Source organism: Protopterus annectens, chromosome 8.part0 (assembly GCF_019279795.1).
Source record: "Protopterus annectens isolate FY-2018-M chromosome 8.part0, PAN1.0, whole genome shotgun sequence".
Classification (NCBI taxonomy): Eukaryota; Metazoa; Chordata; order Ceratodontiformes; family Protopteridae; genus Protopterus; species Protopterus annectens.
This window is the reverse complement of record NC_056741.1, coordinates 1,491,986,651-1,492,000,426: the sequence shown is the minus strand read 5'-3', so window position 1 is coordinate 1,492,000,426 and position 13,776 is coordinate 1,491,986,651. Positions and strand designations below refer to the sequence as shown.

The 13,776-nt window shown below is 46.4% G+C and overlaps 1 protein-coding gene across 4 annotated transcripts in view; it reads left to right on the top strand.

Moving 5' to 3' along the window:
- Positions 1-13,776, top strand: part of USP28 (ubiquitin specific peptidase 28) — a 732,083-nt gene that overhangs the window by 321,831 nt on the left and 396,476 nt on the right. For all 4 annotated transcript variants that reach the window (XM_044081073.1, XM_044081072.1, XM_044081070.1 and 1 more), the window contains one exon: positions 8,320-8,468. In XM_044081073.1, the coding sequence (XP_043937008.1) occupies positions 8,320-8,468 (149 nt within the window). The remainder of the gene's footprint in view (positions 1-8,319; positions 8,469-13,776) is intronic.

The window sequence follows — 13,776 nt, the reverse complement described above, 5'->3', positions numbered from 1 at the left end:
AAAGGGTGTGCCAGCCAATATTAGGCCACATTCCACCAGAGCTATAGCCACTTCCACAGCTTTAATAAGAGGAGTGGCAACAAAGGACATTTTAGAGTCTGCTACATGGAGCTCCATGCATACATTTACCAAGCACTACAACCTGCCTTTATACTCCAGATCCCGAGCAGGCTTTGCTTCGGCAGTCCTGCAGGGGATTTTAGCTACACCATCCTTATCAGAGTTCCATCCACCCCCAGCTTGGCTATGGTATTCAACCCATATGTTATGACTGCAGTTGCATTCTTGAAGGACATAGTACAGTTTTGTACCTACCATAAATGTAGATGTCCGATAGATATGCAACTGCAGTCGGATTTTCCCACCCTCCTACTCCTCTGTATCCTTCTTTTTGGATCCCTACCCCTTTTTCCATTAGCTAGGGGTATTTCCTATGGTGTATCTGTTTATTACTGTTGTGCATGTTTGGGATTATTTTTATCCATTTACCAAATTTAGCCTTCCTAGGAGGGCACCTGGCATCTGGGGCAAGAAACACTGAAGAAGATGGCGTCGGCCAATGCCTTTATACTCCAGCCGTTGTGACGTCGGAGAGGAGGCGACACCGGCCGACGCCGGACCCAGACTTGGAATTCGGCCAACCGAGGGCTGCCTGAGGCAGGACAACCCATATGTTATGACTGCAGTTGCATATCTATCAGACATCTACATTTATGGTAGGTACAAAACTGTACATCTGAAGTAGGCAGACTTCATTCGTCTGCAACCTGTGGGTATCGGATCCGACCTCGGATCCGAGCCGACAATTCAAAAGCTTAGGCTCCGAGCTCCTAGCTCCTCCCTCTTACCCATAACCCCTTGCCAAGCCCTGACTGACCTCAGATTTCGTTTGCCGCTTTTCAAGTAGCGACGGATTCTTGAGCTCCTGGTGTTTTTTGGTGACAGATAAGTTTGTCTGACAAAAAAAGTTTAAAAATTCTCTATTTTTGTTACTTATATTATTAGTGTTGATTGTGTTAGGCTTTCCTCTCTCTTTTTAGTTAATATTTCACGGGTTTTGTAGTTTGGTGTGTGTGTGTTGTGTTAGGCCTTCAGAGTTTATAATGTCTGGAGCCCATAAGGCTGTTTTCTAAATGTACGAGTGTGGCCATAAGCTGTCCCCAGCGGATGGCCACACTGTTGGTCATCGGTCATCTTGGGGTTGAACACCTGTCATCTGGTTGTACCATTTGTGCAGGGTTCAACCCCAGGCTTTGAGGGAGCGGAGGTGAAGCTGGTGCTGGCGGGTCTTTTACCTCCAGATACCGCCGGCTTCTGCCCTTCTACTCAGCAACCTGTTGCTGTGGGCTCTCCCCTCCGGCTGGGACTCAACCTCCTCTAAGTTGCCGGAGGAAAGAGTCCTCTAGGGAGAGAGAGAGGAGAGGCACAGGAGAGGCACCACAAGCGGAGGCGAAACTTCCAGTTCCGGCTCCTCCATCTAAGCGGGCCTCCCTGTGCCTTCTAGCTTTCCTCCTCCTCAGCTCCACTCCCTCGGTTCTCTCCTGGACCCGAGGAGGAGGAGGCTAGCCCTTCTAGGAGGTCTCCGAGGCTCTCTAGGTCCGCCGGTGGCCTCCACCAGATCAACTTTTCCATGAGTGAAGCTGATATGGACGGATGATGAGGAAATTCATCCAGGCCCAAATGCAAATGGAGTGCTCTAGCCCCCATCCGGGAGGCTTGACCTTTCGCCTTTGGCTCCTTCTCCGACCCATACCACGGGTTCGGAGCTGTCGGCGCCGGGCAGACTTGGATCCGGGGTGGGTAGGAGGCGATAGGTCGGCGCACCTCGGATCCGTCCCATCCCTTGAGTGCTTGGTCCGGACCCGACCTCTCGAGCCGAGGACCGAGCCTCGGATCCGAGGGAGCTGGTGTGTCTTCGGCTCCGTCCAGGTCGGAGCACACGGTCTCGGATCCGGCGGTTTGGCTCCGACTCCGATCCGCGTCCGGATCCGAGTGGGGTCGGCTCGGGTTAGAGAAGCTGGCTCCCCTCGGCCTCGTAGTGGAAAGGGCACTGTTGAGGACGTCCGGACCCCGGTCCCTGCCACGGCGCCATCCCGCACTCCTTGCAGTTGGGCCAGGCCCCACCAGCGGTCCCAGGGACAGCCCGCCTCGATGTCCCAAGTGGTTCCCTTGGAACATCCGACTGCTGAAGAGTACTCCTCGGACAGCCCCGATGAAGTACCTCGAGCGCAAGTGCAAAGGAGGCACATGGACTCCCGAGTCCGTCAAGACACAGATTTGGATGAAGGGAAGGCTCCCAAGGTCACCCCTGAGGACGTCTCATTTGGAGACATTATGGAGATGTTAAGGATCGGGGTGGTCTGCCCCAAGGCTTCCTCGGACGAGTCTGTGTTCTTGGAGGCATTCGAGGCGGCCCTTCTACCTCTTGGGTGTCCCCTCCTGCTGACCCTCTGGTGGATCTTATATCCATCAGAGCGTGGAAGGATCCGGACACCGTTGAGCCTGTACCCAAGCATCCTGACCGCATCCTTTCCCCTCGGACCGCACTCACTGGAGCAAGGGCCCCCCAGTAGATGCCATGATGATGGCTGCAGCCACGAAGAGGGAATTGGCCCAGGAGAGTCCCTCCATGCATCCTCCGGGCAAGGAGTCCCGCTCGATGGATCGCATTGGGAAGCGAGTTTTCAGTTCAGCAACCTTCTCTTTGAGAGCTGAACTACATGGCACATGTCATTAGGATGCAGCGGGATCTGATTAAAGAATACGCTGCATCTCCCCCGGAGTCCATGTCGAGTGAGGATAAACAGGTATACTCCACTCGAATGGCCAATCTCAGATCAGTTTCCAATACATCTATGCGGCTGCTTTCTCACGCTACTGAGGGAGCCGCTAGAGCCAGCGGAGCAGGCCTAGTCATGAGGCGACAGGCCTGGCTCCGCCACTGTGATTTTGCAGAGCCCTTCAAGGCGACCTTCGCGAATGGCCCCTTCGATGGTTCTGCCTTGTTTGGCAAGACTGTTCGCGAAACATTAGTCCAGAGCGAAAGGACGGAAGACGCTGTCTGCCGTCGAGTCCGCTTCTCAGCTCCCCAGAGGTCCTTCTCTAAGAACCAAAAGGGACAGAAGAAGATGTGGTTCCGGAAATCGCAGCAGTCCCAACCTGCTCCGGATAACCAGTCCTTCTGTGGCAGAGGAGGACGGGAGGTCGCCCCTAGAGGCAGGGGGCTCCTAGCAACTTTGGGTCCAGAGAACCTTTCTCTGATAGACCCACGCAGCAGCCCTGAAGGGTTGCCCGGCTGTCCGTCTCTGGAGGCAGTCGGGGTGTTCGAGGCACCTGACTTCTTGGGAGTCCATCACAACAGACCGTTGGGTGCTTCGTGTGATATCCAGAGGTTATTCAATTCCCTATTCAAGGTTCCCAAATCTGCAGCCTCCCAGATGTTCCACCCGACCAAAGGGCGGCAGCTGTCAAATCGAACAGCTGCTAGGAAAGAGCTATCCAGCGTCCCCTAGATCAAACCGGATTAGGGTTTTACTCCAGGTTCTTTTGGTGCCAAAGAAACGGGGACCTAAGACCAATCTTAGACCTTTCCCAGCTGAACCTGTCAGTAACCAAGCAAAAGTTCCGGATGGTCACCCTCCAATCTATGCTTCCCTCTTGAGGGAGAACGACTGGATGTGCTCCATCGACCTCAAGGACGCAGTACTACCACATTCGCATGGACAGGCGATCCAGGAGGTTTCTTCGCTTCCGGCTGGGAGCCAGTCATTATCAGTTCAGGGTCCTCCCTTTGGTCTCACCTCAGCCCCAGGGTGTTCACCAAGGTGCTAGCGGTGGTAGCGGCCCACCTGAGGCTCCAGGGATTACAGGTCTTTCCGCACCTGGACGACTGGCTCCTGACGGCATCATCAAGGCATCTTCTGTGCTCAGCCAGGGACTACTTTCTTCAACTAGCCCCAAGGCTGGGCATCACGATCAACTGGGAGAAATCTTTACTGCACCCACACAAGTTATAGATTTCATAGGAGGAAGACTAAACACCAGATCAATGCGAGCCTTCCTCACTCCAGACAGAATTGCCAACCTGAAGTGTCATGTGACAGCGGTCCTGCAACCATCTCCAACTGCAGCTTCGGTCCTGAGGGCCATAGGTTCTATGGCGGCAGCTATTCCGCTTCTCATTCATGCACGCATGCGGGTTCTTCAATGGACCCTTCAGGTTCAGTGGTCCCTCTTTGTTCCTCTCTCAACGCTCCGATTGCGGTCAGCAAAGTGCAGGGACTCCCTTCTTTGGTGGCTTCTTGGAGCCCCTGGCAGGGAGACCTTTTGTGCTGCATTTCCCGAGCCACAGTGACCACGGACGCTTCTTGCCTCGGGTGGGGGCATTCTGGGAAAGATTGTCCAAGGCACGTGGAATCCCACAGAGACGTCATTGCATATAAATGTCCTGGAAATGAGGGCGGTGCTCCTAGCGTTGCAAGCACTTCACCACGTTCTTCCTTCAGGGACTATTGCGATTCAGACAGGCAACATGTCGGTAGTCTGGTATATCAACAAACAGGGAGGAACCAGGTCTTACCCCCTTTGTCGAGAGGCCATGAGAGTCTGGGAATGGGCAATTTCCACCAAACGCTTTCTGGTAGCAACGCACATTCCTGGAAAGTCCAACATCCTTGCGGACAAGCTCAGTCGCACCATTCTTTCTCCACACGAGTGGTCTCTCAATCCTCAAGTAGCGAAGAAGATTTTTGCCGTCTGGGGCAACCCTGTTGCGATCTTTTGCCTCTCCCTCAAACGCCAAATCGACAATTTCTTCGCTCTGCTTCCCCACCAGGGAATTCCCGAGATGCTCTGGTGCATGCTTTGCCTCCCGGTCTCCTTTATGCCTACCCTCCACTTCCTCTGATGCAGAGGCTTCTGCAGAAAGCCAACAGTTTGGGGAGCAGAATGATTCTCATTGCCCGTTCTGGCCTCGTCAACCCTGGTTCCGTATGGTCTCACAAAATCAATCCACCCTGGATTCTGGATCCAACTCGGATCTCATCTCCCACCCTCTGGGAATTTCGTTCCCAATCTGCACCCTGAAGTTGACAGCTTGGCTGCTCCAGTTCCATCCTTGATTAGGACTCCCGGTATCTCATCACCGGTCAAGGCCATCTTAGTGGCAGCTCATAAACCTTCCACCAGGCAGGTTTATCGGAGTAAATGGAAGAGATTCTCTATTTGGGCGGTACAGAGAACTTTGGATCCTTTCTCGGCACCTATGTCAGCGGTGCTGGATTTTTAACAGACCTCTTTCATCAAGGGGCAATTTCTTCCACGATTAAGGTACAATTGGTAGCTATCTCGCATTATCACATTGGTCATAAGACAGCTCCCTCATGACGCTAAATTATGCAAAACATTTCTCAAAGGGATTTTTTGTTGAGGCCTCCAGTCAAGGAGGTTGTACCACCTTGGGACTTGTCTTTAGTTCTGCAAGCCCTTACTGCTCCTCCCTTCGAGCCTGCAGCTTCTACAGATCTAAAGTACCTTTCCTGGAAGACTGCCTTCTTGGTAGCTATCACTTCAGCCAGAAGAGTGTCTGAGCTTCAGGCTCTATGTCAAGCCGCCTTACCTTTCTTTCTTCCCTGATAGGGTGTGCCTCAGGACCAATCCATCTTTTCTTCCGAAGGTCTCTTCTGAATCTAATATTAACCAATCAATCAATTTACCTGTGTTTTTTCCCAAGTACTCAAACAAAGGAGAATACAAATTGCATTCCTTGGATGTTCATAGACAATTACGTTTTTATATTCACAGAACAGCTGGTCACAGGAAATCAGATCAGCTGTTCGTCTCATTTGCTAAATTTGCTCTGGGTAAAGCAGTATAAAGTCACACTATCTAAGTGGATTGCTAATTGTATTCTGCAGGCATATGACACTTCAGGTAGACCTGCTCCTCAGAGGGTTACGGCTCATTCTACTAAGGCAGTTTCCACGTCAGCCGCCTTTAAGTCCCGTGTATCATTGGATGATATCTGCGCGGCAGCTACTTGGGCCTCGCCTCATACTTTTATTTCTCATTATAAGGTGGATGTTGTTTCTAGAGGAAGAGCATCTTTTGGCTCAGCGGTGCTCCGAAACATCCTTCCATGACGGCCGCACAAGATTCAGGTAGCTGGGGACTCTGTCCCACAGGTTGCAGACGAATGAAGTCTGCCTACTTCAGATTTAGAAGTTATGTACTCACCATAACGTTCCATCTGAGTAGGTGACTTCATTCGGATTCCATCCCCTGACCTTTATAGAGCGAGTATTTATGCTGTTTTTCGTGTACTGTAGTCAGTATTTTGAGGCAAACTCAATCTGAGGTCAGTCAGGGCTTGGCAAGGGGTTATGGGTAAGAGGGAGGAGCTAGGAGCTCGGAGCCTAAGCTTTTGAATTGCCGGCTCGGATCCGAGGTCGGATCCGATACCCACAGGTTGCATCCGAATGAAGTCACCTACTCAGATGGAACGTTATGGTGAGTACATAACTTCTAATTTCTGATGTACTGCGCATGCGTATGCCTACGCAGTACATCAGAGCTGTGGGCAAAAGCAACGGAGAAAGCAAGATCTCTGGTGCTTTTTAAAAACTGTTTTGCTATGTTAAATGGGTTTAAACAGCTTTATAAAAAGCAACGGAGAATCTCTGTTGCTTTTCTAAAGGTGCCTCGCTGTGTTAAACCCATTTAACATAGCGAGACAGTTTTGAAAAAAGCAACGGAAAAGCAAGATCTCCTTTGCTTTTTACAAGCTGTCTCGCTATGTTAAAGGAGTTTAACATAGCGAGACAGATTTAAAAAAGCAACGGAGATTCTCCGTTGCTTTTTTTAAAGCTGTCTCGCTATGTTAAACTTGTTTAACATAGCGAAAGCAATGGAGATCTTGCATTCTCCGTTGCTGTAAAAAAAAAAAAAGTTATAGTAATGGAAAAAGTACGGATGACCGGATCTTTTTTCCGTTACTATAACTCTTATTTACAATGTGCACGCTGACCAATCAGCGTGCACGTTTTTGAATATTAATGGGGGGGGGGTTGTTGTATAATGTTAAAATAGATGGTAGATACATTTTTGATTGTTATGGTCTGCACAAGTTGGTGAAAATTGTTTGTTGGCAAGGCAAACTGAGCAGGCTAATTCTTTAATGTGTATTTTCAGTTTGTTGTGTACTTGGACATTAATTATACAGTAATATGCGTACTTTTCACTTCTTTAAAATACAAGAAGTTCTATATTATACTAAATCATTTAACAAACAACTAAACTTTTTGTTGAAAAACCGTGAGTGTGAGGGAATTAATGGGCATGGTACTTGTAAAGAGAAACTGAAATTGCAAGTGGCAGTAGTGTTTGCAAGACATGGCAGTAGGGGTGTGCTTAAATTACATTGTGTGTGGTGGTTGCTCTCCTGGAGGTCAGTGTTCTACATTGTAGTCTATCATTTCTACTTTTATTTTGTGATGTACTTTCACATGTACATACATGTTTGCTTTTTTTTCAGGTTACTTGTTAGTATTTGTTTCCTTGTAAGTTTACTACTTGGATAAAGCCTGTACGTCTAATCATTTTTTTTATCATTATTAATTTATTTATTTTAGAATTTAATATAATTTCCTATAATTACTGTTGCATTGAAACTTGAGTTTGGTGACAGAAAACCATGTCCTGTGATTATTTCTGCAGTATTTGCAGGTTGACCACCAGATGGCAGCATTGCTACCTTTCCCCACCTTGAAGGGAGGTTTTTCATTTCCCACTTAGATTACTTTACAGTAGCGACATTTCTCAGTAGCGACATTTCTTATTCTGGTAATTCTGGGAGAATTCTTGTAGATCAGGTGGGCTTTCTGATAGTGCATGGTTTGCATTGTGATGTGACTTTGGACTGTTCAGTGCCTCAGTAGGTATAGACCTTCACCACGACACCTGTAACCTTCATGACTTTGACTTGCACTTTTTGATTGAAGGGTAAGACAGCTACATCCCTGAGATGGGACAAGTCAGGCAGTGGAATCCTAAGAGACCAAAGTGTCCCAGACGTGTACATTTATGTAGAAGACTGAGTTCTCTACCCTTGATATTTGTTCACAGATTTTCATTGTCTCTATGCATGTACACAGAACCATTTGGAGCTGAATAGAACCTCTGTACATTACGGCTTACCCAAATGCTGTACTTGTGGATTTATGGATATATTTACAATAATTATGAACACAGAGTTGTGGTACCCAAATACTATTATTTATAGTTAAAAGCCTAATAAACTTCAGAGCATATTCTTTCTGGTAGGTAAGCCTTTTTCGAATGTGGAAACATTTGGGCAGTACCCTCTACAAGTGAATGGCTACTGCAACCTGAATGAGTGTCTAGAAGGAGCTGTGCTTGAAGGTGAAATTGAATCTCTCCATTCTGATCAGTCCAGCCAGTCAGGACAAGAGGTTAGTGAATTTTTTGTCTTTACATACAAATTTTCATTATAGTCACCAAAAGGAAAGGGGTAGTAAGCTTTAAGGAAAATAGATTCCTCTCTCATTCAGTTGTAGCCAATGGATTTTGTTTTCCAGCTATTTGAAATGTTTATCTGTTGATATTTTGTTTTCCATATCCATTAGCCATTTGATTTTTATCATATGATTAAATTCACAATGACTTTCAACATGCATCTTCTGGTCTGAGTTCATAGTCTTAAGATGTATTACATGTCTCTTGTTTGAGAGTTGGGACAGTTTAAAACTACCTGGTACACACCTGGAGTAAAGTAGGCCGAAGGGAATGAAACAAAACTCTTATGAAAAGAGGTTTAAGAATTTGAAAAACATGCTCCTTGAAGGAGTGAGGTCACGTGGGGGTGGGGGTGGGTGCTCTGTAGAGGAGTGTAGTTTTCCAAAGATGTTTTAAGAGCAGGTGATGTGTAATGAATTTTAAATAAGAGCAATTTATAAGACAGTTTTGAGACACTTTCTACATAAAGACGGTGATCCAGTGGATTACAGTACAAGAGAAAGGTGTATAAGGGATTTTAAAGTGCATAGAACAGACGTAACAGAATTCTGAAAGTTGGGGTATGGTCGAACGGATTTCTTGAGAAACTGAAATGACGTGCTCAATAGAGAAAGCCTGCTTAAGTACAATGGTAATGACTGATTTCTAATTTACTTATTTAACCTATTTGAAATATTCCCCAAGAGCTATTTTATTTTGCCTTTTTTTGCTGTCATCAGCCACAGCTAAGTGATTGATTTGCTACCCATCACTGGATCGAGGGTTGAGTTGAGAGGGGTTTTTGTTTTTGTGAATTTTTTGTTTTGTTTGTTTTAGTCCTGCTTCTCCCACATACACCCATTCAGGAATCAGGGATGAGGCATGCAATATATTTACTTCAGAGGAAATTGCATTCCCCCAGGTGGCATTACTGCCTAATGGTCTTGTCTGCACTAGAAGTACTCATACTGCCTTGTGTTCCCCAAGTGTGTGCACTCCTACCTTCCCCACTAGTAGAGGTGAGTAAGCCATGCTTTTTCATTCCTACCCCTTCACTGCCCAGCAGTTCCTTTGCTGGGGCAATTATTTTAAGTCCCAGTTACAGGGGCTGCAGTTCGGACACCATTCTCTGCCCAAGAGACTGACCAAGTTATAGTTATTTGTGCATTTTTCTGTCTGCCTTTTCTATAAAGGAACCTAGACAGTTTTTATACATAGTTATCACAATGTATAGTAGACATTTTATCAGGTATAGCTCAACCAGTTTTCAATTGAGCTTTACTTTCTAGTGTTAGAGATGTAGTTGTTTTAGCAAATCAATTGTACATTACATACCAGCATGATCATTACATTTTTTAATTAAATGTTGGGTATAATCCAGGTTGGTCGTTCATCTGACCCTCACCCTGAGGATCCTCATTGGTGGGTCTTAGGCTGAATTATACCTTTTCCACCAGTCAGCATTTATCATCATTTTTGGGAGGCTTCTAGATGTAGGGATGTGGTGGTCTTCTGGCCCTTGTAGCATGTGCTTGTGACATCACAACATCACACTTTGATAACTTAAATATTGTCACCCCCCCCCCCCCCCAACACACATGCACATCATCCAGTTCTTTTCTGCTGCTCTCAATTTGTAATTTGTATCTCAGGCTTTGCTAAAGTTTTGTGAATACAGTTCCTGCATCTGCTCTCCTTGGGTACTTGCTGGACATAGCATTGTCTTGCTTGTTTTAGTGATCAGCTGTAGAAATAAGGAAGGAGGCTATTGAGAGTCCCTCTCTTTATTCAGTAAGTGAAGAAGATTTTCAGTATTTCATGATTGATTTTTGAAGACTGGCTGTCTTGCTGTCTGTCTACAGGTAAGTCAGCAGTCTTCTGGGATTCTTATGAGTAAACTTTGTCCATGAAGAGCAGTTGCTCCATCTTGTTCCAGTTCTCCATTTTTGTTTAAGACATTGAGGTTTGGGAGAGGTGTACTCCTAGCTTCCACTTTGGGCATATGCATCCTGGGGTGTTCACACATCCCACCTCACCCTTCCAATCAATTTGAACTCCTTACTGCCTAGCCAGATAATTGGGAGTGACCTTTAGAGTAATTTAGACATGAACTTGGTGTACTAAGGGGTGAGGTTTTATTTCCAGGAGCCTTGCCCTCAGTCCAGCTGGACTTGACCCGTCTTGGTGAAAGATGTCTCAGGTGAGCCTGCACTATGGTATACAAGCCAAGCACAAGAGGTTACACACAGTTTTGACTCTCGGTGGGAGCCACAGCTATGAGACTTCACCTATAAGGGTCCTCAGTTTTATGCCTGCACTGTGCCCATTTCAGGCATTTCCCTATTGCATGCACCCCTTGAATTTACACAGTCGCAAGCCAAACATCATTGCTGCCACTACCAGGCTGCCATAAGTCTCAACATAACTATGGTGTTTGGATGGAGAGTGCAATATTTCTTTCCAAAAGTGTCTCTATTTTGAGTCTGACGTTGAGGCCTACATCTTCAAATGGGTCCCTGCATTCCTTGCACACCTCAAGCCCCATAGGTGGCACTTTCTTCTGGAAGGTGCAGGACCATTTGTGAACGTTTTTGTCCGTTTGCCCAGGCAGCCCATAAGAGAGGCTTTGTGGTTGTCCCTTCCATGTCTCTCTGTTACTTTTGAAAGCCAGGAGAAATTCCAACTCCTTGGAAATTGCAACAGGTAGAGCTGGTAGATTTATCACTATACAGTGAACTGAAGTGATACCTTTGCCAAGTTTTCACAAGATGGTATATAGTTGGCTTCAAGATGCCTCTGATACCCCTGGAAGCTTAAATCCTTTTCATTTTAGCCAGTGGACAGGGTGATTTTTGGAGGTAAATATCTTAGAGGGAAAATGTATATTATTCCAGCTTAGAGTTAAAGTGCATTAACTATACGTCTTCCATTTATCCAGGATTTGGTCACTTCTTGAGTCTGGACTTGTAGATTTTATACCCTTCCAAATTTAATTTTGGGAGAACTTGCTTTCCTTTGTCCCATCATTCCTGGCATGATCTAACCAAAAATTGCTACCTGTTAAATGCAGAGGACACCTTTGCTAGAATGGTAGGTACCATTGTTTGCTTGTGTAGGTGGGCTCAGATTTGTTCTATGTTGGGGAATATGTGTGTCTTTTTTTTCTGGATATCTCCAATGACAGGAATAGATTGTTTGTTAGGGACTGTATTCCAAGCACAATCCTTTGTGTAAGTGGCAGCATCCCTTTACCATGGGGAAGTGGGGGATGGCACAACTTCCCTTTCTCTTATGCTTTCACTTCTGTAGGTAGAAAAGGATGAGTCGCAGGTAGTTCTTGCTGGGGACCAAGCAATCCTGATTCCTCTCCCTGTTTTATAGCTTCTGTCATGGGTTATGCATTTCCTGCTCCCTTCCAGGTCCCACTAGAATCTTTGTGGATGAGGTTAAAACTTTCTCTGCCTTTGCAGGAGATTCCTCATGAGTGATAAAATCTTCTCCTCTTTACCCATGTGATCACCAGGGTTTACCCACAGTTTGGTCAGCTTGCCAGTACACCAATAGCAGTTGTAAGAGAAGAGGCTGTTGTCTTAGACCTGTGTGCTAGGTACAGTCTCCACTTCTTTCCACCTAACTGGCTGGATGCCATCTTTGCCTTTGACAGTGCAGTCCATTCCACTTATTTAATTCTCAAATATATTTTTGTAGCTGTTTGGAGTGATGACTCAATCCCAGTAACCCTTTTTCGCTGTTTCACACTACCTGACATTTAACCATGGTCAGGACATGGAGCTTGTTTTCTTGGCTTTCTTTGGGTTGGCTTTGGGTTTTGGCAGTCCAGATAGTTTATCAGAAAGTGGAGTCTACCCTGTTCAAATTCCTCTTTCCTGTCCTCTTAAAAATTTAAATACCAGGCCCTCTGGTGGCAGGAATCATTGGCAGCTCTAGTGTGAAAAATAGAGGCTATCCTTCTGGGCTAGAGCTTTGGCTTCTGTTTTCACTTCCCATTATTGTACAGGGAACCATTTTAGACAGCAGGCCTTGGGCTGATCGATCAGTGGCTCCCATGCCACCCACCCAGCCTGCATTCCAGATTCATACAGGAAGCCTTTCCAGGTTTGCTTCACCTGCTCCAAGGACATCCAGTTTCTTTCCATTTATGTTCTCCTCCAGGCACTGATTGTAGGGTTCTTGCCACTAGGACTCGTCGGCCTACTTCATACGGAGCAGGGCTTCATTCGTCATCTTGTCATTAGAACTTTTCTTCTGGTTTGCCGTGGGACTTGAGACTGGGGCTGCTTCAGATCTACTACCTACTGCAGAGGGATGGTGGTATTATCCTGTCTAGGAAGAAGAGTAGTGACTGTCCCTCCCCATGAGAAAAAGTATTTTCAGTCAGCAGGTCAGTCTTGTATCTTAACCTGCTTCCATTTCCTGCTTGATTAACATGAGCAGGTGGGTGTGCCTCTCCAATAAATTAGAATCGAATCTTGCTTGCACAAGGTCCCTGCTCCTTGTATTTAGGACTCTTGGGTGCTTGTTCTTGGCTTTCATTTTAGGAAATGGGTAAATTGAATGACTCTGAAAGAGTCCTTCAGTCCTATAGACCTCCCTTTTTGGATCCAGCCATGTCCTGTGGGTGAGGAGGGGATTTCTGCTGAGAGTTTTCCACTAATTTCATTGTTTCATGTTATTCAGGTGGATGGTGTGGTATTTTGTTACTGTCCAAGCTCATGGTTCTTCTCTGTCTCATTGTTGGCAACTCCTAGCTTGGGTTCCATACCTTTTGGAGCTTTGAGTGGCTCATTTTTCTTACGGGCTGGAGAAAACACAACATTCACCACCCAGCTCTAACCAGTCATGCACCTTGAAACTGGGCAACCTTCTCCCCAGGTGACCTGCCATAAATTCCCATTTCAAAGGGAGGGTTAGAACCATGGAGGGGACTGATTTTTGCTTTCTTATAGTGGAGTTAGGAATGGCTGTAAAACTCTCCGAATGGCCCTGCTATCCATGTTGGAGGCCTGTTTCTCAGAACCTCCTGCTGGAGTTGGCACCCTGCTTTTGTGGAGAAGTGCACTTTGTCCATGTATGAGCACCTTCCTAGGACTTGTGTAGGCAGTGTGGTCATCTTCAGTGAAGCTGATATTGGAGCTGTATCCAGGGACCAGCATTTCGTTTTTTTTTTTTTTTTTTTTTTGGGGGGGGGGCAGTGTGTCTCCATCTTCCTCTCCTGGTCTGGGCAGTGTAATAAAACTTATTTAC